The 25,124-nt window shown below is 40.1% G+C and overlaps 1 protein-coding gene across 2 annotated transcripts in view; it reads right to left on the reverse strand.

The window, feature by feature from the left end:
• APP (amyloid beta precursor protein) overlaps positions 1 to 25,124 on the reverse strand; it is a 227,767-nt gene that overhangs the window by 118,190 nt on the left and 84,453 nt on the right. For both annotated transcript variants that reach the window (XM_074813930.1, XM_074813921.1), the window contains exon 4: positions 15 to 127. In XM_074813930.1, the coding sequence (XP_074670031.1) occupies positions 15 to 127 (113 nt within the window). The remainder of the gene's footprint in view (positions 1 to 14; positions 128 to 25,124) is intronic.

Raw genomic sequence — 25,124 nt, forward strand, 5'->3', positions numbered from 1 at the left:
ACAGATGAATATACCTCTTTAGCAACAGTATGCCAGTGCAGGTGAGTTTCACACACATCCATCCTTTCCTGGTGAAGGAACTTGCACTTGTCTGGTACCAGAAGGGCATCACTCACAAACTCGCCCACTGAAAGGAGAAAACAAAATGAAGAGGAGAAAAAAAAAAAAGAAGTAGTTCATTTTGCTTCCAGTACCTCATCCTGTTAAACCTTTAGCTAGGCATAGGTCAGCTTTCACAAATGAGTGGCAGGGTCTGTTTGCAGAGAATGGAACAGTTTCTAAATGGTGCTTCCATTATCACCTTCTTCTAACTTTCCATTTGAAAGTAGCTCGTGTCTTTGATCTCAGAGATGTATTAGATTATGAAAACTTTAGCATAATATGCTAACTTCCATATACCCAGTGTGTAACTTCCAGGACCCACTGAAGATATGTGTGGTGCAACATGAAGTCAGAAGTTACTAGATGCAGCTCCTGTAAGGGGAGTGCAGAGACAGAGAGGGACAACTATATTCTGCATCTGAGCAGCAGTTGGGAGAGGTTAGAAGTGTTTTGAAATACTCATTTTTTCCACACAAATCAAATCTGACACATTGTTTCAAACAACTCAAAAGTGTTTATGCTGAATTACAGCACTAACAGCAACACAATCCACTTAGTTATTTTTGTTGATGCAGCCTCTTTATTGCAACCTCGTTTCATCAGCCAGACAAATTCAGGCTAGTCCAGAAGGTTGATGAGCAAGTGGAGTTCATCAGCCAGGGAACAAGATGATTCATGGATCACCTGAGTATCCGGTCAGATTGAAGTAGGGAAAAAAGGCTCTTTACCAAGGACGTAACTGACCAAAGAGATTGTGCTGTCTTCAGCAGTAAAACAAAGATTTACACGCTGATGAATTAAACAATGCTCACAGCTTCAATACTGATGAGTAAGAAGAAACTCCACTGATAAATAACATAATTTATTAGACTAAAATCACTGTAATTCTGTACAATTCTGGCATTGCAGTTAAATAACCCCAAAACACGTTAAAGATTTTTTTTTTTTTTAACGGAAAAATTACAGAGTACGTTCGAGAAGTCGATATACTGAACAGACACTGGATTGTGAAAGCACATGACTCAGCTGGCATAAATTATCAGCTCCCTGAAGCACTGTCTGTAACCTCCAAAAAACTACAGCCTGTGCGTGTCAAATGAATGAACCAAGGTGGCCCAGTGGCTGTGTGCATGGATGTAATACAAGTTAATTAATCAAAATGAGATGACTATGAGTTCACTGTTCAGTAGAGGGTCATCTTAGGGAGCTGATGAAGTAGCCCTTGAGGCTTACAATTAAAAAGTCAGTTTTAAAAATAATCAACACCCAATGCATTGGGAGAAAGCAGAGTTCAGCAAATAGATGTATATGCTGTTGCTAATCACCAAGATGCGTATTTCACATAAAATTCCCTCCTGTATTTCAGTGCTTTTGATCTGAAGCCTTTAAAAGCCAGTCAGTTAGTTTACTAGGAAAAAAAGGATTTTGTTATCTTTATCCTTCAATGACATACTCTAATGCCTGCAAATTATTAACAGAAATGCCTTGTAGAGGTGTCCAAAATGAACTTGCAGAAGTAATGAGTTAAAACACTTTCTGCTAAGCTAAAATACAAAACCTACAGCTTCTGTTAGCAAAGTCTCTGATTCCAGTGGTATAACACCCAAATCTTTCACTGAGATTTGAATAAATTTGCACCTTGCTTTTAGCTGTACTTGTCTTTGTAGGGGACCATCCTGCCACATACCCTAAGTCACTCAGTACATAAGTAATTGCTTCAATTTAGTCAAGTACATGAGCACTAAAAGCAAATACATGGGTGTTTTGCTGAAGACTCACAGACTATGTTGACTTTGCTCTTCTAAGACATATGACTTCATACAGAACTGCAGTTACACTTTTCTGGCTGTTCAAGCATGCAAAACATTCAGAGCAGATTTTATGGCAAACATTTCTATGAAACAAAACAAAAAAAATAATCCTGGAGTGTGTATTACTCTGGCAAACTAGATCCGATTTCAGAAGTTATGCACATAACGATGTGAGCAAGCTTGTGTCATCTAACTTCTATATGCACAGGAGTCCAAATACAAACACACCTGATAATCTCTGCATGAAGCTATTCCATTTACCTTAACACCCTGTAATATCTTCAGAATATCATGTCTGTGAAGTTAGAAGGCAATTAATGGTGTATCTGATTGCTGAAGAAAATAAGCCTACATCATTTTAGCAAAAAGTAACAAGTATGGATGTACCAGAGTTACACCCACCAAATGTAAGATGGAAAGCTGTATGTCCAAAGTTCTGGGCAATGCAGCCTGGGCTACAGTGTCATTAACAGTATGTATATGTAATTAATTTTAAAAAAATAGATTTCTGAGTGTCTGATTATATCAACCAACTCATATCAAGACACTTAAAGAAATACTAGACGTTTGGATTCAATTGAAAGTATGATATTATATTTGACTTTCGGACACAAAATGTGCATCTGCTTTATAAAATCAGATTTCTTGAAAATAAAGTAACAGCATCCTCACAGTAACACAAATTCTCATTTCAAATGAGGCTCCATTTTGTAGCCAGTTGTGAATTTTACAGAAACAAACAATCCATTGGAACAAGCTCCCCTCTAGTTTTCAGAAGGAAAGGAGGAGCTGGAAAGAAGGGTGGTTGTTTAATGTAACACCCCAGTATATAGAATTATAGTAAATTATTTAGGGTTGTGAAAACCTGGGCAATAGCAATCACTTGCAACTTTGCATGTGATTCCTATTGCCTTCAATTCAGTTTCTTATTACAAATAAAAATTCTGTCTATTATTCACACAAACACAGAGCTCATGCCCTGGAAACTTTTTTCATTAATTTCATTGTAATTATGACTGAATTTTAAATGCAAAGCTTTTGTTCTATTTTTGTTGTTTTAAAAATTAATGTTCAAGTGGCAGTTTGATGAACTAAATTGAATTCACTTGACAACCATAATGTTTATTTTGCCTGGGCTAGTCTAACAGAAACACAAATCCATCAGAAAGAAGCACTTCAAACACTTTGATTTGCAGACAAGCTTCTACTTGTATCGCTCCAGTACATGTTTAACTTTGAATGCTTCTAAATCATAAAACTTTGAGGATTCTTTGCTTTTTTGAACAAGTAGTTCAAAACAAGTAGTAACCCACAGACTACACAGGGGAAACAAGCATGTGTGAAGGGAGAGCAATCCTGTGCCTCTGAAAAGAGGGAGCCAACGTGCATGGCTCTGAAAATAAGGAAAAATTGTAATAGTTCTTCTGTTTGCCAGTACAAGCCATGACTGACGTAAGTGCACATCAGAACATTTTTTTGACTGATGGAGCATCCCGGTCCAGCACTGGTTATTTCCACTGTCAGGTGCTGGGATTGCAACACATAATTCAACTCCAGTATTATTTTTTCTTCTAACACATCAACATACCAACTTCCACCGCACTGGGCTGTCCTCAACACTGTGCCTGCGAGAATTAAGTTGTACGAGCATTTCCACAGGTAGCAGCACGGTCTTAAAAGCCTCCCTGGCCCAGTGTTGATCCGTTGTCCTTACTAGCGCCTTACCTTCACTCCCTCACCGCCTACCCAGCTGCCAGTAAGCCACAACTAAACCATGGCCACACCACGGACAGAAGCGCTTGCAAAATTTGTAACAAATCCACACAAAGGGTTGGTATTACTACCACCACTGGCACTGCCTCTGTCGGGCTTATATTGATCTCTTTTTCCTGTACTCTTCTGCCTTCTTCAGCATCTCTTGTATTTTGATTACAACTGTACATCTGTGCTCTGTTGAGGTACTCTAATAATAAACCAGGATGGCATAATTTATCTTTTGGTGAGCTCATAAATCATTAAACTCCCTCAAGTGATCCAACACACAAGTGTAACAGCTACTTGTTTTCCAGTAGCTGCTTTCCCACTCTTGCAGGGAAGGGCAGGACAAAACCAGACCCCTCTGGTTTGTGTGTTTCTGACCCATTCAGAGAAAATAGGCCCAGAGGGAAATTCTGAGTAGAGATCACATTACCCCATTAAAAAAACACCACCCCATGCCTACCATTCATTTAGCTGAAGACTGACAATCCACTGCTTGCCCTTTTGAAGAGTTGCTTGTTGCTAACTCAAACCTATGTCTTTTAACTGCAGGTCACCACTGGAACAGAGATTGTGTCACCACAGTAAGTCACTGTTTAATTTCATTTTACAATTCTCCTCCCACCCCCCCACGTCAATGCCCCATTGCCCAATGCCCAATTCTCCATTATGTTTGTAGCAGACCTTTAGATTGCCCCATCCTGGTGTATCACAACGGGATAGCAGTTCACATTTTTCAAAGACAGTTTTGCCAGAGGCTATGACGTCACATTTTACTACTACATAATTTTACATCAGACACGCACATCCTATTCTCTGAAAAATATTCTTGGAACAATAACAGATTTTGTGCTGTAAGACCAGAATTTCTGGTTCAGAAATTTCATTTTTCAACACAAAGAGCACTAAAAATCATCCTTTAATAAAAGAACTGGGATTATAGTGAAAGCAACTGATCACACACTCTTTTTAATCTTCTCTAGGAAGAAAAAGGCTCAGCAAGTGGGCATGCTCGGAAGATGACTACTGCCCTATCTGTGTAATGGCAGATATAATGTCAGGGCGACGTAATTAAAAATAAAAATACTATACCATGTGAAACAGTCCTGATCAGCAGATTTTTCCATCCACTGCATAAACCAGATGGGATGTGAGGATCCGTACAACATTGCACAGAAAGAGAGCAAAGATAAGATGATAAAGGTAATAAAACAAAATCCATGACAAAATGAAACACCTGCTAGCAGATGGTTGCAGATGGTTAGGATCCCAAGCAAAAAAATAAGCATGTTCAAATTATGTTCAGAGGAGTACTTTCAAACAACGCCTGTGCTAAATTTTGCATGAGGAGGCAGCACACATGCTGAGGCTCTAGGACTCAAGGCTTCATTTTCCATGTCACTGACAAGAACAAGGGCCTTGCTGAAATGAATTTACAAGCTCAAGTGCTTGCACCATACATACTTGAGAACGTTCAGAGAAATGCGTCTTTTCCCTACAACTTTGCGTAGATTATCCCGAGCCATCACATGCTCAGCACAGCACAGCAAGGAGCAGATCAACCCTGCACCTTTCCCCGTCCTGCTGCCGTGGGGCTTTGCTTTGCCTTGCTCCCAGGAGCAACAGCTCAGCTCCCGTCAACACCTATGGTAGCTCCTGTGCCTACCCAGGCACACTTATTTATTACATATTATGTTACACACACATTATTACATATATTTAAGCAGCTATATCACTTTAGGTGCTTTTCTTAAGAGCGATGTTTATATAAGTATTTATGTATGATGCTTTCTCTTATTTATAACGTCAGTAATTAAAACTTAGCTGCAATCTACATTGAGTGCAAGCCAAACCACTGGCCTCAGTGCAAAGAAACAACACTTTATTGAAAATGCTTCTTTTCTTCAGAAGTCCAGAAAAGCAGAGAAGATGCAAAGCACTACTAGATACTTTAAAAATGCATTTCATTTTTCAGTAAAATGATTCAGTAAGTATAATTCTCTCGTGACATACTGAACCAGTCATAGTGTACTTCATTATTTTAGACTCAGTATGAAGAAGGAGAGGCTGTGCCTGTCAAAACCTGGTTTGAAGGAGGGTTTGCTGCTCTGCCAAACCCTCGGGGATGGATACCTGCCCTGGACCACAGCATGGCTTTCCTCTGAACTTGGGCACAAGACATGTTAAGCCAGACTATTGAAGATCTTCAGTCTAGTTTAAAGAATTTTAATAGCCTAAAGTAAACAAGGGATTTGTAGATTTCTCCAGTTTCAGATTTAATTTTAAATGGAAGTTAAAAAGAAGCAGTGTTCAGGAAGTATGTAAAAGCCCACATAAAGGTAATTTCTACCTACACCGTTACTTACGAAGGACTACCAATATTAATACCAGTACCCAGCTGGTTACCAAATACCATCCTCTCCCAGTAACCTGCAAGCATAGAGAGCAGCATTGAACAACGCTGAAACGTCCGGGGCAGTCGCTAGCGAAGGGCAGGCTGCAAAGCCGCTTGCATGCAGGGACAACAGTGGGGAGGGCAGAGAGCCCAGCACTGCACTGAAACCCTGCTAACCTTAAAAGCTCAAAACCACCTCTCTTGACCCCAGCCTAAATGCCAAAGTTAGAGGCCTCCCCCTAAAACCCATCTATCAGCCAACAGAAAGGCAAGGTGGTGCTGATAAAACACAACGTCTGTGTCCCAGCAGCTTAGACCATCTATGTTTTTCTGATGAGTAACAGGCTTAACTCCTGCCTATAAAACAGCACCCAAAAATTGCTCTGTAAGAAAACCGTCCCCACTCCACTGTCTTATCTGTAACCTAAGGCATGAATTTCAGTGAGAGACCCATGGCATGGCAGATGGACAGCAATGCAGACCCAAATTTGAGGGGCAGGAGCAGAAGTGACAGCATAACCTGCACAGCCACCTCTGTGATATGAGGTGGGAACAGCTGCAGCTCTTCTGTCTTCCACAGTCTCAGCCAAAAGCAACACGGACCCCATCAACATGTCTCTGCATTGACCCTTTCATCCTCATAAAGTTCCAAGAAGTTGTTTCCCATAACTATAGCTGGAGTTTATTATTTTTTGAGCAAAGCCATCCACTATGTTTTAAGAATCTAAAAGAAAGGCCGGTGGTTCTCCAACAGACATTTTCACAGCATCAAAACAAATGCCTATTGCTTTAGTATTTTTTCCACTTCAAAGAAGTCCTTGAATGCTTCTGTATTCCTTCTTTCAACCAAACTTCAAAAAAGGTAAAGAGAGTGCACCCACTAAAATGTGGTTTATTGTTCCGTTATTTAGCATACATAGCAACGAATACACCCCAATGCAACATCTCTCAAGCAAACCACCTTCACTATTCACATTTACCTATTTATTAGACTACAAAAGGCAACAATTTGGGATGAGCAAAGCTCTTTTATTAGATTAAAAACTGAATGATAATTTTAGCTGTACTACACCTTAATGTCTTAATGCTTTTTCAACACTTTTGAGATATCACAACAATGAAGCTACTTTTCACAAACACTGCAATGGCACACAACATACAATCATTCTTTGACACAAGATCAAGGTAAAAGAAAACCCACCGTAATGAACTCATTGGCAACTAAATATCTACACATGCCTTAACAAGGACCTCCAGTCTTGATATACCATGTGTTCTACTGTGATTTTTGGAAAGTCCAAATACCTCACACACAATTCTGGAGTGGAAAGGTTAAAATCCTTTAGGTACAATCCATCAAAGTACACTTGTCCGGATGAAAATAATGAACTATATACCAAGAAATATACCTGTAATTCATGATGTTTATTATGTGTTCATTTTCATAAGGTACCATACACAAAAAATGGTTATTCTCAAACCTTCTTCCTCCTTCCTCTGTAGCTCTTTGATCATTTTGCTCACTTTGCTACTTTTTTGCCTGACTGCATTTTCTGATAAAATTGTCTTACTTTCCAGACAGAACACAAGCATCATTCAGATTTGATGCATTAGGCCAATAATGGATACATCTCTTTACATGCAAGAAGACTCAAATTCACATCACACGCTCTGGCATCTTTACGGACAAAGCATATAAACATTCCTTAAAGGTCTGCAGCACCTCAACCATTCATTGAAGCATTAAGTTCATTTACTTCTCTCCTTTTCTCCACTAGTCTCTCCCATCTTCAAGGAAAAATCTTGCCAGGAGTACAGAAGATGTCTCTTCTGTCCCTCTCTTGCTCATTAATGCAATGTAACAGAACTGTGCTAAAGCACATTACCCCAGCATCCTGGGTTATATCATGTGTTGAGATTCCTCCTCCTGCCCCATCTTCCTAAAAGGCCCACAAAGTCAAAAAACACCCTCCCAGAACTTGTTATCAGTATGAGCAGCAGCAAAGGTCACCCCAAAAAGACTAGCTGAAGGGTTTCCCCTTCAGTTTGCCTTCTCTAGGCACCAACCACTCATACTAGCAAACTTTCTCGCTCTGTACCACAAATCAAAATGCTGCCTCTCTAACATCTTTTACTGAGAAACAGGTCCAAAAGCAGGCTGCAAGTTCAGCTCAGGAAGTTTAGAAATTTGAGGACTGAGTTGCTCTCCCTTCCAACTGTTCAGTGCACTGGTTACATCTGTGAAGGTTCTGCCACAAATGAGCAAGTACTTGTTGCAGACACAGCCCACACCCTTCCTCCTAATTATATAATCCTGCCTAATTTCTTGGAAGTAGTGAGTTAGGAAACAGTAGGAATAATAAAGTCTTGAGATGTCACTCTGGATAGCTTGACTCTATCCTGCCTCAGTCACAGAGCTCCTACATGATGCTGCCCAAGTAAAAAGTCTCTTTCCCCCCCAAAGTGCTTAATTGCCTACTGCTTCCTTCCCCTCTCTTCTCTGTAGTGCCAGCACACTTCTCAGATCCACTGTTTACTTTTCATTCCATCATCACAGCAGTCCTGTGTGATAAATCTGTAACAGGACATGGTCAGCTGCTCTGGAGTGCTGGTGAACACATTGGGGACTGAAGCCTAGCTACTTACAGTGGAAAAAAGATTATAAAGTGAAGGATGCCACCCATGGGTACTTGCTGCAGAGTCATTTGGTGGGGGATTTTTTGGAGCAGGGGGGATTTTTTGGGGGATTTCAGGTCCCATCCTAAACTGACAGCAATATGTCTAGCTAAAACAGATCATCCGCAGTGCTATATAAAGATCAGGCAATGAAAAGCTGGAAGGTGCTAGAAGTCAAGGTAAGTTAGAAAAGACTACTTGATTCTGCATACAGCATAACAGAAGGAACTACTGGGTTCCTCAAAAAGGAGGACAGATAACCCAAGAATTTATTGGAAATTGCTTGATCTACAGAAAACAGCAGGTAAAATTTACAGAACAGAATAATCCTGAAAAAAAGAACACTACTAGAAAACTCTAAGGAACAGATTTGAAGTGTGAAAGGCTTAATGAGACCATTTTGTGAAGATTTAGTAAGATTTTGTCAAGATTCCCAAAACAGAATCCTGGGACAGTGAAAATTATCCTGGGGCACAACCAAGTAAGGAGAAAGAAAAAAGTAAGGAAATAGGATAGTGGTACCTTCAAAGATAACAGCACTTTAACTCTACAAAAAAGTATGTGCACTCAGGCTGGTTATACAGTACTGTCTGGAAGATGCAGTTATATGCCTGTCATTACATGCCAGCTGCCATTTTGTTTGAAACACATCCCGTCCCTGTGCAGCTTTTTACAGCAAGCTGCAGTAAAAGGAACACAGAAATGTTCCTCAGAGCTCTGACCACCTCAGTCTGGAAAGGAAGTGCAAGGGACAAGAGATTAGAGTATCTTGACCATCCGTGCCCCCAAAAGTTGCCATGGATAACAAAACCTGAAATGTTTTCTTCATAAATATTTCTTCTCCTTCAAAACAATTGAGTTCTTTTTCATCCACACTGAAGTGCACACATCCCTGTCAAGTAAAGCGATGTGTGGGTGTAGGAGTGCAAGGAATGGGAAACGAGGGAAAGAAAAACAAAAGATCTCTGAACCACACCTCATATGCTAAGGACTTCTTACTACCAGAATGGTGCAACAGAAAAGACTTCAGGTATTTGGAAATGCTTCTTTTACCAAAGTAAGATTCCCCTTGGTCTCATCCCCCTTATTGTGACAGTGCTGTAATACAGAGCAATTCTCCCTCACACAGTGTTTAAATCCACCAAAGGCCTTTTGTTCTCCAAAAAGTATTTGGGGAACTGGCTGAGACAAAGGTTTTCTTCTTAAGGAGACATTTTTTCCATGAGCTCCTTCACCAGAGGTCAAACGCACAACACTTTCTGGACTCACTAACTTAGGAAGGTTCAAGAGGAGGAAACAGGAACACTACCCTGGCCTCATCATACACACAGGTGCTGCATGTGTTCTTGGTAAAGGACCACCTATCACCTCAAGGAAGGACCTATTTTGTTCAGGACAGAAAAAGATCATTGGTACACAACCGAAAGTCTTTATATCAGAATCGGTCCAGTATTGAGATACTGTTAATACAAAAGAAACAGGGATACTAAGAAAAAGCCTCAGGTGGGGAGAATTACTTGGCTGAAATACATTCTTTTCATCATTTTCAGGCTCTTTTATATAAAGTACATTTTGATATTTTTGTGTGCATCTCAAAATATTAATTGCTTCCTGCCTTGTAGTCTTCTGACTTTTCGGAGATTCCCTTTATTCCTTGTACTCACGTACTTAAGTCCTCTCTCAATTATGCACCTCTTCATGACTGATGAGCTCCTTTACAGTTCTGCTCACATCACTGCCAGGTGTGACATTCAGCATGGCATGAGTCAAGCACCAAGCAAATACCAAAAAAGCCTGTCAAGGGAGAAATTGCTTGTGGAAAGTCAGCCCAGGTCACCCACAGATCCTTTTCCAGTGTCCTTGGTTCCCCACGGCAGGTGACAGAAACCAGCAGAGCCGCACAGGATACCACTCGGTCACATTTCCCTTCAACTGGTCCTCCAACTCCTGCTCCTGCCACTGGCAGGGGAACCGCCTGCCTCTGCCATGCTCTAAATTCATGAGGAGAGCTGGAGACATGTGTGCCAGGTATTTGGCAATCACAACATGGAAAGAAGAATGGTAAGGAAGAGTTGAGAAGGTGTGATCTCATTTTATAACACAGGATCAACACATACCCTTCCCCAGACAAAGTACTTCTTCATTTACAGGAGCTTTTTAGTTTCAGGTGTGAGTGCTGGACCTCTTCAGGGCTATCTCTTGCACCTTAAGTTTCCCCATCAACAAACACCAGTCAGCACTAGTTAGACAACAAATAAAAAGAAATCCCCCTTGTTTGGTTTTAACTGTTTTCAATCTGTATGTTAAATAGTTTGTCTGAAGTAGGCAAGTAGTTAACCATTCCCAGGCTTATTCAAGGCAACATTCACTCTTCTCTGTACTCAGTAAGATTTTAATGAAGTTGGTTTTCCAAAAATGCCAAAAGAGAACAAAAGCCAGCAGCTTTTAAAAAATAAAAACATTAATCGCAGAATCATCTCGGTTGGAAAGGACCTTGAAGATCATCTAGTCCAACCGTTAACCTAACACTGACAGTTCCCAACTACACCATATCCCTAAGCGCTTTGTCTACCCTACTCTTAAACATTAAGAGTAATTCTTAAATTAAGAACCCTTTCAGAAATTATTAACAAAACCGCATACCATGATTTGATAAATAAAGATCAGTAATACTGCAGGACCCATTTTAAAGCTCTTCCTTATATTTAAATATAAATACCAAATATAATTTAATGATATTTCTCAAAAGGGGAAACATTCCAAATCTTAAGAAATTGTATCTTTGTGAATCTTATTTTTCCCCCCGCCGCCTTCAGGCTTTTACAAGTTATAATATGGCTGAATTTCAAAACAGATTATGCTTCATAAATGCTACCAAATGCAGGAATTTTAACACTCCAGATATTAACATCACGTTCTGCTGCTGCCAGGATGCACAACAAGCTGCATGTCAGTTGTTACTGTTTCTGCTCCCTCTCTCACACCAGGCAGCAGACATGTTTTGCAGCAAGGTCTGCAAGTGCAAATCTCCAAGCAGTTTCAAATTTTGTGCTTCCCTTCTGGTTGAAGTGACACTTAATGCAGTTTATTACATAAAATGAACTCAGAAAATGGACTCCGAAATGGAAACACAATACAGTAAGAAGTAATTGGATTAATTAATCAATACCCTATGTATTCATACTAGTGACTTGCTAAAGACACCAATCAAACAGTAAGATGGCATAAAGATAGGATGCTTGGAAACAGTTCAGTACAACTGGGACCAGTAATCCCACTGTGCTTTGCATTATTACATGATGAGATGTTTCCCATGGGCAACTCTCTGTAACTGGGGTAAAGCACTGGGTACTGGGAGTAAGGCTAGAGAAAGCCCCACTAATCACTGATGTTTAGAGGGAGTAATGATCATAAACTATATATAGGTGGAAAGAATGAAAATGCTGCAGACACCTAAGGTTTGGCCATCAAAAGCCATTTCAAATACTAGGATTACAATGAGGAATTATACCACCTTTTAAACAAGGAAACATTTACTTCAGTAAGATTTCAGTTTTGTGAGTTTTTTTTCCCCTTCCAAAACAGCATCATACTGCGTATTTATTTGTAAAAGTTTTGATTCTTTTTACTTCAGCAGTAATTTAATTCAGTTGTCGCTTGCTCTCTTCTAGCAAAGAACACAAATCTCTATGAAATGAAGTTCAGGCAGCAATTGTTTCTGCAATAGCACCTTGTGCAAAGCCTCTGATGAGTGAATAAATAACTCCATAAGCAGCCGCTGAAGATCAACTTAGAAATACCTTGCTGATTATTAACCACCTAAGCAATCACTTCCCATAAGACTGCTGAGCCCTGAATATTCTGTTTGCCAAGACCAAACTTCCACTCAAATTGTTACCACCTGTGGGTGAAGGACTTTGCCATGTTACCAGCAACATGGGAAAATAAAAAAACACTTTCAGGCTTTGCAAAGTTTACAGGTAACCAGATTAACAACTAGCTGACAAAATGTGGTTTTGCTCTACACAGAGAAAAGCCTTTACTCATCTTGCAGTAAGGATGGCAGTGTGGTCTGGCAGCTCAGCTACGAGGCTGCTGGGATGGGACAGCCTGGGGGAAAGAGAAGAGCCAACTTGGGCACAGTAATTCAAGGAAGCTACAAGATAAGCAGTCATGTAGACTAAATGCAACGCGACATTGTGCATTCAGCAAGCATCCCTTTTTAGAAATAAAATGCTACTTATAAGCAATGGACGACTGATAAACACTGTCATTTCTTCGTGTAATGACAGTTCTGAATGGCTAGTTACTCATGTTTTTAAGTATTAGGGCAACAGAGGACTCCCTGAAATTTGTCTACAACTATCATACACTGATTCACCAAAGCTTCTGGTCAGAAGCTTCAAGTTGTTTGATTTATAAACCAGATTCTGATACACGGTTCAAAGCAAAACCTGACTGATTTACACATCTCTGAGAGATCAGAGAATTTGGGGGAGGGTCCTGATGTCTGGAGAAAGGCAGAAGCTGCAATCACATTGCAAGAAAGATGCTTCAGGGAATTACAGGCCAGTCTGCCTCACTTCAGTTTCTGGGAAAACCATGGACCAAATCCTATTGAAAGCCATTTTTGGGCACATGGAGATGATTATTTGCAATAGCCAAAACAGATTTAACAAATGTAAATCACGCTTGATCAACCAGACTTGCCTTCTAGGATGAAATGGCAAGATCACTGAGCAGAAACAAAGCAAAAGATACTGTCTATCTTAATTTTAGCAAGGAATTCAACATCATCTCCCTCTCGCAACCTCTTTGTATCCAGATTGGGATGTTACGGTATAGGTAGATGGACTACTAGTTGGGTGAAAAACTGACTGTGCTGTCAAGCTCAATGATTAATGGCTCATGGTTGTACTCCCCCTGGAAGGAAGTAATGAATAGATACCTCTGGGCTTCATTTTGGCACTTGTTTTGTTTGATGTATCTATCGATATGGAGAAGACAGTACATACCCTCAGAAAATCTGCACCTAAATAGAATTTAATTATTCACATAAGAATTTTGTACAGGCTGTCGTGGTTAAAACTTTTTCTTAGATACATTTCTTGAACTCCATCATCTACCCAAGGCTTCTGACCACAGCTAGTGAAAGAGGTTCAAGGTGAGAAGGGTCTGCTGGAACAGGGAAGGTGCTTAAGCACTTCTTACAGCACAGCTGTTCTCGCTTAGAAATCTGAACCTGCCACATCACAGAAAAGGGTCAAGTGAGCTGACATCCCAATTCAGCAAAACAAGCACTGTGCTTTAAGCAGTACTTCAAAAAAATTAGTTTTGCCAAATGAGAGGCAACATCAATGAGTTCTTCAGAAGGTTTTCCACAAAGGTGCTCTTTTACCCCATTTCATCCCCAGCTACAGTTGCCATGAGATAAACAGAAATCTTGAGAGAACAATGGGACGAGGGAGGGAAGGAGGGAGGGAGGGAAGGAGGGAGGGAGGGAGGGAGGGAAGAGAAAAGGTTATCATCTACTGATAACCAACTTCAAAAAGGAATGCTTGGGTACAGAGTTAGCCCACATCTCCTGATGTGGCACATAGACCAAAACACAGTGAAGACACCATTCTCCTGTGGAAATGCAGTTGACAAAAAGAGGAATTTTGGGCAATGAGCAACCTCAGAGGCACCTTACAAGCCATACTGCTGGAAGAGAGGAGGTGGCAAATGGAAAGAGGTAGCACCTCAAAGCACTCAGGAGGCTCAAAAAGGCATCCTCCCACTTCTCCAATGCCCTTAACTAAAACTAACTGGCCTCAGCAGAGCGCATGCTGTTTTAGAGCACATTTTTCCTTAAAAGCTTTACCCCTGATAATGTACAAAAACCTGCTGTAAATTGATTCTGTTGTAACAGACCTGATAACAGTAATTGTACACAGTCAATTGCTCATGCATAATAAAAATGGCGTTAGAGTTTAACTTGAAATCACACCTTCCATTTTTATTAGAACTTAAAAACTCTTGAAACACCCTTGACATAGAAGACATTTTGTAAATTATGAGGGCAGTTACATAACTGAAAATCGAAATAAAACTTTACAGCTGCCTATCATTTTAGAGATTTTAACAAAAAAGAAAGGTATATGAGACTTTAGTATTACTCCTTTATGATATGCCATATTAACTTGAGGGATCATTGTTAGTTATTAAAGGAGAACAAAAGTAGTTCTAAAAGGTTCTGGGTAGGCTACAGAAAAAATGTTAGATTAACGTTCAATCAAGTTTTAATTTAAAAACCTTGTTTCCCTAACTGAGAACAAAGTGACATATCAAAATATTTATGATTTATAGAACAAAGCAAAAGGACATGTGGAGGGGAAGTTCACACTTAACTAGACTGAAGTTTGACTTTTTTCCCCAAAATTTGAAACAGGATAAGAAACATAAAAGATTTATCACTTCAGTGCTCTACAACAACAATACAATGACTGATTTACACATGCTGTTTTCTATTTTCAAAGTCAACCCAGTATTTTAGAATATAAACCCCAAAACAACTAGCAAAAACCACTCTGGCTAGCCAGTTTCACAGGCCATTGATAAGCATGGGAGCTTGCGTTTTCAAAAAATTGTGAATACTGGGAACATTGTTTTAGATTAGCTTAGGCCAACCCAGCTCAGTGCTTCTCTCAGAAAAAGGGTGGCTCCGTGCTCTCCTCTGCCTCACCTGCACCCCACAGTCTGGTCTCATGCCAGCATTACCACACCTGTGACCATGCCATCAGCAAGATCAGAGAGCTGGATTTTAAGACACTACTACTGAAAGGCAATTTTGGGATCATTTATGTAGTCAGCTTGGCTCAGATTTCACCAATACTGTCTGCCAACTGATCTTTGCCGAACTGAGATGAGCTGCAAGAGAAGGGCAGCAGAAAGACAAACCCAGATCCTTCAACCCCTGAATGCTTCCTCCAACTCCGCTCCAGCAAAGCGTTCATAGACTGCTATTGGCCAGACTGTGGCAGTACAGGCACCATCAGATGGAAACCCTGCCCAAAAGACTTCCGTCTCTTCCCAGACTGAAGAAAAATTACCTAATTCAATTTGAGCTTACCCAGGTTATGAAATGTATGTAATACAAATTGCCTGGTACACAGGGAGCCAAATTTGAAGCCGAGTACAGAACTCAGAAGGGATTTCACTGTAAGAAGGAAATATTCCTGAAGGTTATTCTCCAAAGAGAACTATACGCACACATAAAAAAAGTCCACGGTACTCAGAGGGAAGGAGTCTGCCTATCACATCTTTAGAATAGACTGAATAAACAAATCCCAGAGAACAGGTAAAAGGAAACAGCTCCAGCTATAGGATGTGCATGCTGTTTATCATCTCATTTGTACTGTAAGGTGAAATACAGGCTTTTCAGTCAGAAGGCAGGATGCTCCTCTGTTAAGTAGCATATAAACACTAAGGTAGTCCTTTTCCCAAAGGGTTTGTAATCTCTGTTGGGTGGACTGGTTCCAAACAGCTGTAGTCACAGGGAGCTGATCATAAATACTGAATAATCTTGTAACAGGTTAACAACAGTCATGAGGGGAAAATAACTTGACAAAATAACGGATATTCAGAAATTGCATCCTAGGTTAAACTATAATAAAAAGATATGAACACACATCATACATAAGACCAACTCAATGAAGAACAGCCAAGGGAAAAACTAAAATAAAAACCAGTCTCCTTCAAAGCATGGAGTATTAGACTTCCTGAGAAGCAGACACTGTTTATGTATTCACCTGATTACCTTCTGGAAAAAGAAGTGGAAGCTGTTACTATTACACAGTTAAAATTAATTTGTGTTACCAAAATTACCTTTGATATCAAGTTGTTACGATTCAATTTTCTGTTGACCTAGTTGCAATGATCTAATAGATAAAAATGGGGTAATTTAAATATTTTACACATCAAGAACCTACTGAAAAAGCCACTGGGAGTTAAAGATCAAACATATTAATGTAGAAAGTAAATAATTTCCAATAATCATGATCTTCATTCATTATCCCTAGCACAGGTTTTTGCTATCTTTCAGTATTTCAAACTGAACAATTAGGAAGCATTCTTAATGGCCAGGTTAAGTATGGAACTAAAATACAACACTTACCTAACAATTCTGCATTTTTTAGGTACACACAAAAAATTCCTGAGTAGAAAACAACAAAAAAAATTCAGGACATCAAGAAGAAAGGCTATGACTATATTTTCTTCCTTTTTTTTTTTTTTTTTTTTAATTTTAAGGATACTTGTATGTCCTACTAAAACTGAAGTGCTTTGTTATTAGCTTCAGGTTCACATATTTAACTGGAACAAATTCCCCTTTTAAGTTCCCTTAGTGATAATTAAGAAAAGTTTCCATGTGATTCTGAACATACTGAAAAACCCTACTATTATTTCTCAACCTGGAGGTCAGTAAGGAAGTTCAAAATGTCTGAATAAAGTTTAAATTTGTAGCGAAAGCAAAATGCAGAACTGCTCATACATTCACTAATACACATGAAACCACTCATGAGGAAAGACTATACTGTAATCAGTAAATCAGCAGCAATTCTTCAAGCTAATGAAGTATTAAAGTTATTAGCTTTATTTTTGTTAACAAGCAGGCTGTGGGTATTATTAAGTATTATGCTGGTATGATCTACACATAAATAGATCAAGTTAAGACGTTTAAAACCAATCTGGTCATGCGCAACTGCTCTGCAGAACCAGATTTTTCACTTCCACCACTTTGTAACTCCCCTATGCTGGCATGTTTCTTCATTTTTAACCCAGTGAAGGCACAAGCAGAGAAGACTAGTCCCTTCCAAATAAAACCAATGCAAGTCTTCTTGTGAAGAGTAAATAAATAAATGCAAGCATGCAATTAAAAAAAAAAAAAACCCACAACCAAAAAACACCACACCCAGACAATCCCATCATATGCTTGCTTTGGTAAGTGAATGCCAATGCATTCCTACCCCTGGGTACTGCAGTTGTTCTGCCTTTAGCTTCCTGTAACAACAAGGATGAGCAAACTACAGAAACTCATGATGTCCCTACACTAACAGGCCAGACAAGGCTGGCAGGCAGATGACAGTAAGAGGGAATTAACAGCTAGCTCCAGAGAAGACAGTGCCACCCCACCAGCGGCCCCCCAGCTTCCCAGAGCCAAACTGGTGGTCCTGTGGACCATCCACCCCAATCGTGACCACTTACACCCCTGCCTGACCTCCATGCAGCTTTCTGAGCAGAGAATCTCACACACAGTCAAAAATGGAAGAGCGGTTGAATGGAGGACTGCTAGTCTACTCAGCTCTCAGTTTTCAGGGCTGTTGACAAACCATGTGTCCAAATTTGAAGAGCTTCACAAAAAGCAAACTTAAAAAAAAAAAAAATCCATTACCTCCCCCCCCCCCCCCCCCAACTCATCAAAAGTAAGAATTGAGAGAATTTGGGACAGTTCTATTAAAAAAAAAACAAAACCACCAAATACACACTGCATGAGAAAGTTCTTGGATTTCTGTTGCCACTGATCCCTTGAGAAGCATACTAAAAAATAGCTTGCTTTTCCAATTTCAAAGAGAATCTAGTATCTACATAGATTCATCAAAACCTGAATGCCTAGATGGGTAATGGATGCTTCGTTCTTATGAATCGTGTATAAACATTCTCAACTTATATTTTCCATTGCAGCAGTTTTCCACAAGAAAACAACCCTCTGCATTTGAACACAAAATCTCTCCTGTTACACAGTAGTTTTTAGCATTGATCATGAGTATAAGCTTTCATGTGGAAGAAAAAGCAATCCAAAAGGAATTTCTGCTTGCGTGATAAAGATGCCTGTGCTTGTGGGTAAGGGCCTGGAAGTGTTGAAGCATGTTTGACCTTCAAATGTCAGCATGTTCATCTTGCAAAGATTGCGGATGTTTACACAAGCATGAAGTGCTGTAACTCTTTCCCTAGGGACACACTCTGAGCCCAGCAATCCGTCCAGCGGGAAGACGGCTGGTGTCATCCCAGCACAGCTCCGTGGAAGCAGCCCTGCAGCCGTTGAATCCCAGCTTGCCATTTCATGGGAATGCTGCTGGGTCTGAGCCCAGCCAGCACGAGGCTGTACCTCTCCTTCATCCCGAGGCTGTCAGCGACAAGGTCTGATGAATGAACGTGTGCTAGACCTGAGTGACTTCCAGCACTTCAAGCATGGCCCTATAATGCTGCCATGCCTCCCCTTGCCAGTTATGGACAATTTATCCTTTGAGGGCGGATAAACACTGAGGCACTGCATTGTCACATCTTAAGTACTCGCTTTATCCGTCCTCTTTGCTTGAAGGACAATGTGCCCTAAACAAGAAATACTTTACTGAAAATTAAGCAAGTTCTTTCCTACACTTACTGAAAGTCATTTTGCAAACACTTTTCTAAAGTTAGAGATAAGCTCTCTGACACAAATTTTCCCCAAAAGCCAGGCTATCCACTAGGAATGACAATGTAAGGGCATGTTTATAAACAAATGTCTAAAGTCTCCTAATGAAGAGACTTTCACAGAAAGCCACTTAAATCATTAAATACATTAAATAAATTGCCTGCCTAAATTAAAAAAACAAATATGGAGATTAATTCATACCAGCACTCTGACAACAAAAAACTAATACATATACTGTTGATTACAGTACATATATTCTATTTAAAAAAATAATTGTTGTTGTGGTTAACAAATTAAGAACCATTTTACTATGCTGTTTAAAAAACAAACACATTTTTCATGAAAAGCAATTCTGATGTCTTGGTGAAAGTATTGTGACATAAAAAACCACCAAATCTAGATCTTAAATTCAAAGCGATAGAGCTTTAATGCAAGGCCACCTCAAAATTACATGGGCATAATAATACTGTTGAAAGTAACAAAAAACCCAACATGGACATAACATAAAACTCAAGGTGCACAATAACTTTTGTCCAGAGGCTGCTGATACCCTGGAAGCACTGCTAATTTACATTCCACGAAATAAGAGGTGGCTCAGCTGTTCCCAGACCCAAGTGGACTCTAGAAGCAGTAACAGACATTCAGTGACAAAAACCAAGGAACCACACCCAGCATTCCCAAAGAATTCCCTCATTTGCTTCTGCACAAAGTAACCATCAAGTGGAATTGCTACCTTGCTCACTATTTCCTTTCTAAGGGACAGAGGACAGTGTCGCCTCAGGCGTGAAACAGGTATTTTAAAAGCCTGTCACAAGTCTAATCCACTCTCCCGCAAGACTTTGGAAATGCAGTTTCTATAGCATCACTCGTAACCAAGAGGCTCTTTCCCAAAGTTCTGCCCACTACTGTGGCTTTTTCTCCTTCGGTTTCCAAAACCTGAAACATGATTATTCTGAGTTTCCCTGTTTTATTCAGTTGCAGTGTTGGATTTGGTGCACAGAAAGAATAACAATGCCAGCACTTAAAGAGACAACAATGTTCTTCCATCCTGCCTACAAGATAATGGACGTCAAATAAAGACTAAAGAAACAGTCAGCTCATCCAATATTATAAGCCACATATGGGACAGAAATAGTGGAGGGAAAAAAAAGATATCTGAAGGATTTAAGGTGGGAGTTTTTTGTTTGTTTTAAAAGAAGAATTAAATGCAGCTGTAAGGAAACATGGAATCAAGATCTGCATTTTTCACTGAAAAAGGGAAATTAAAGACCATTTAAAACATTCATCAAATACCATGAAAGGGGAAACCAATGACCATTTTTGTTGTACAACACAAAGTCATCTTAGCTTAGCTAAGCTTTAAGTAGAATATCTCACAGCAGTTAGGTCATTTGACAAACAGAGCAACAGATCTTCCTTCAACACAAATAGCAACATCAGAAACAACCCTCAATCTGTGTCTATAGCAGTCATAAGCGAGAATGCTTTAATAAAGCAAATTTATTGCAATTTGTTGAAAAATAAAATACAAAATAGAAGCTAAGTTGAGGCAATTACACATCTCTTTATACTTGAAGAAGCACTGACAGGTGTGCACAAACACCACTCAGAACACAGAGTATGTTTTTGCCTGTGACAGAAGGGTATTTTTTTTTTCCTTTAAAGTGCCACCTTGCCTTTGTGCTAGAACAAGACTGATCTCACTGCTCCCAGGAAGTATCACAGGGTCTCTATCTGCCTGGCTCAGGTAGCATCAAGTGAGATGTGAAATGAGATGACAGGAGATGCGTGGCTGAGCTGATGAAGAGCTGGAAAGCGGACACAAGTAAGACTGGCTTGGATAGCAGATGCTGAGAGGAAGCAGAAGAGGACATGCAGAGAGGAGGAGACAGATACTAAACTAGGAAGAAGGTTACTCAGAAGGAAAAGAGAGGTGAAAAAACATCAGTGCCTGAGGGCAAGGAGACTTGAGTGGAATGGTGATAAACAAGACAGTAGGACTCAGTGAGCCAAAGAAGGGAGTTTCTTGCTGGGAAACCTGGAGGGAGAGAGAGAGAGAGACTCAGTGAGAAGGACAGGGGCAGCAGCCCTCAGAGATACATAAAAACAGGGGAGCAGCAGATAGAGAGGACGGGGCTACGAAGTCTGACGACAAGTACTCTTTGTTACAGGAAAGACACCTATGTAAGCACAAAAGTGTCTATCTTGGTCCAAAAAAACCTTTTAGCTTGAGTGGTCAACAGCAGGTACCTACAACAAAACATCAAACAAGGGTGTAAAGTGTAGAAGACCATATGGCAGTACTACCTCAAGACGGTGTTTCACCACCACCTCCACAGACGCAAGGCTAAGGTCCTTAATACCTGTTGAGTTATCCTGTAGTGAACTGTCCTGTTGGGCTTTGAACCTTTGTAGGCTCTCGGCATTCACATGATGAAGAGGTGGCAGAGGGATGAGGAGCTCATATACACACTGTGCAACAAAATACACAACTATGCAATGATTTCTGTTTGCTTGGACCCTGAAGCCTGCTAGTCTCATCTGATAACCCAAGGTCTCATCATGAAAGATAGGGTGAATGACCATTCCTCATCCATCCTCTCCAAGCTACTCATGACTTTGCAGAGCACTATCAGAGCCTCCAGGCAACTTCATTTCTGTGCTGGAAAGTTCTAATGTACTGTGTCATTCCTTCTACAGGAGCTATGTCATACTTCAAGCACTCACCATCACTTTAAACTCTTGTGTTTCTACTATATACTTATTATGAGGAAGACCAGAACTCACAGTGTTAACAAACACAGGTAAGTCCATAATTGGCACAGTGGTACAGTTATGTTCTACATATTATTCCCCATTCCTTTCCTAATAACCCCCAATACTGCTTTTTGGGCACTAATGAACCTTTGTTTTCACAGAGCTATTAATACCCAAGGTCTCAGTCCTTGTTAAGGTTAAGAGGCTACTCGCAGTATCACCATATGCATTAAGATAAAATTAATTTATTTTGTGCTTCTCCCACACACACTGCCTTTACTGTATCAATTTTCACCTGCCATTTTACTCCCAGTCAATCAGTATCAGAGGGTCAGCTGAAATTCTTCAGTAAGCCTTTATTAATTCCACCTTGAATAACTTAGTGTCATCATCAAATGGGTCACCTCACGACTTACCTTCTTTTCCAAATCACAAGTATTTTCAATGTCACAGGCACAAGAATTGATCTCTTGAGATTCTAGTGGTGACCTTTCTCCACCTTGAGGATGGACCATTAATTCCTGCCTTTTTTTATCTATCTTCTTATTTAGCCACATAAGAGTTTTCTCTTCTATTCCATGGTAGATTAATTTCTTTAATAGCTTCTGGTAATCGACCTTGTTAAATTTCTTTTGAAAAATCAAAGTGGACACACTATCCATTTGTCTACCTACACTCCTTTAAAAAAAATAATGAAAAGAGCCTCTTGCTCAGTACCACACTCACTGAGAAGTCCAATATTCCTAGGTGTTCAGCACGTCAAAAAAAAGCACCACCACCCCCCCAAACAGGCTTACTGAAAAGCATTTCCAGGATCTTCCCTAGCACCTTTTAAGAAACATCCAGTGATTCCCATCACTGACTCCTCCTTTGCAGTTAACTGCATCAAATCTGTTGGCAACATTTTATCCTCCTCTGAGACGAGAATGTATTTAGCATTAGATCTTACACTGCTTTCAGTTAGGTGACAGAAATCTGTGGGAAGATATTTCATTTCCAAATCAATTTAATGACACGTGGCAAGACCTACACTTCCTTTCTCCCCCCCACCTCTCCTTCCTAAAAGGCTAAGCAAACAACACACTTTAATTAGCAGAATTCTCCCATTGCAAAATTAAGTACTGTATGTTGAAGGAAACACCAAAAAAAAAGGATGAATCAGCTCCATGGCACTACAAAAGATGCTTGGATGAAAAGTTCCTGATTTGTCTGTTCCAGAAGCTGCATGTGTGCTATGAAACTCATGCAGTGGCTTCAGGCATTACTTGCAGGCTGCATTCATGTGTGAATGCACACACCTATCAAAACCAAATATATGTACATGCTTCATAAAGAATCATTGTGTACATATGGACACATACACATAAACACTGTTTCAAGTGCTTCACAATTTGGAGCCCAACTATCAACAGATACTTCTGGTTTTGAAGCTTCTCCACAGCCTTTCTCCAGCCTTCCAGCTACAAACTAGAGATGACACTCCTCACCCTCACGACCTTTATGAAACTAAACCTGTATCTCCATAGTGCTCAGGTAAGGTTAGAGAAACTTCTAAGAGGAAAATTAATTTTGACTTCAGGCAGGATTTGAGTGGCAAGCAGTAATTAAGGCTGTGGAGAGGCCGAGCCAGGAGGTCAGAAGAAAACACCAAATAGCTCGCTCAGGCACATGCAGTGGGGACAGGGTGGGCAGACGGGGCCACCCTGCAATTGCAGTCTCCCTGGTACTCCCTGCACAGGAAGAGTAGGGCTTAGCTTCCGCCTTTCCTAATTTTTGAGCTCTTTTTAACCTTACTAATACTCTTTCAGCATTACTTTTTGTGGATACCTCATTTTATATAAAGCACTGCAGAAAAAGCAGGAACATGCTGCTTTTAATCCCTGACACACTCAGACTGGGCAGAGTTAAAAGAGACAGAAAACTTAGTCCAGCTAGCACTGGTCATTCAAGCAGAAAGCTGACTTATATTTTCAAGCTCCTAAACATTAAAAAAAAAAAAAAGAAAAGAAACAGTATTTACTACGATTTGTAATGCTGTCTTTAACAGATAAGCTATGAAAAAGACTTTCACATACCAGTGACACTTCCTGTGAGCTGTTGCTTAAGTGTATACACCACCTGCCTTTGTTTCCTTTGTCCATTGTAAAGAGATAAACCCCTCATTTTCAATGTTTACCTACAATGAATTCTTTTACTGCTTTAGGAGTAGATCTGCAGAGCTGTTATGTTCAAGATCTCAAAAAGTTTCTGTTGTGACCTGTTCCACAAATCCTCTTCTTACTAAAACCTTCATGAAGTCACCAAACAAATAAAACATATGTACACCCTAAAAATGCAGAGAAATACACGAGTTCGGATTTATTTCTTCTCATGGACTCATTATACAAAAATTAAGATGTTTTATATTTACTCTTAGTCATACATAAAGGCACATTCTGGTCACCATCAGAATGCTAATTTTGCTTTATCTTTTCACTTCAAGGTTTCCATGCCTTCAGCTAGGATTTGGCTAAACCAACAGCTGAACCGATGTTTGGCTCAAGTGAGGAGGAGGTGGAAGCCTCCAGAAACAGATCCATGACTGCCTGAGGAAGTTTTTGTGTTACTAGTGGGCGATCTCATTCAGGATTTCTCTGCCCACTCCCCACCTCTTCCTCCAGCTGATGATATTTTGTTCCCAAAACATGGCAAAGGCCACTTTTAATAGTTTATACAGTCCTGCTCTGTGAAGAAAATACTAGGAAAGACACAGTTATAAACCACAAGGCAATACAGCTGCTTAGAATTATAATAAAAAGATAAGCTCATTATTGCTTGTATGAACGATCAGTAACCCAAATGATGCTTCACAGACACTTTCTTCTCTATTACAGAAGCTGACCATAAAATTCGAGCCAATAGAGTTCAGGTATAACACAAAAGCATCCTATTCAATGAAGCATGTTGGGGCATGCTCTTAATTACACCGCTGCATATTTAAGAACACACTTTAAGAAGTGAGGCTCTAAAAGCTTGCCACAATTAGCTCAGCCATGAGGATGTAGAAACAGGAGAAAACTGACTGCCAGCACAACTCTAAGAGCTGCCGGTGTGCAGCCAAGCACAGTTTTGGACCTGGGCAGGAACCTGGCTAGGGAGCACCTGCCAAGGCTTTGCTGCAGTGGAAGGAAGCCAG

This window comes from Strix aluco, chromosome 2, assembly GCF_031877795.1.
Source record: "Strix aluco isolate bStrAlu1 chromosome 2, bStrAlu1.hap1, whole genome shotgun sequence".
NCBI lineage: Eukaryota > Metazoa > Chordata > Aves > Strigiformes > Strigidae > Strix > Strix aluco.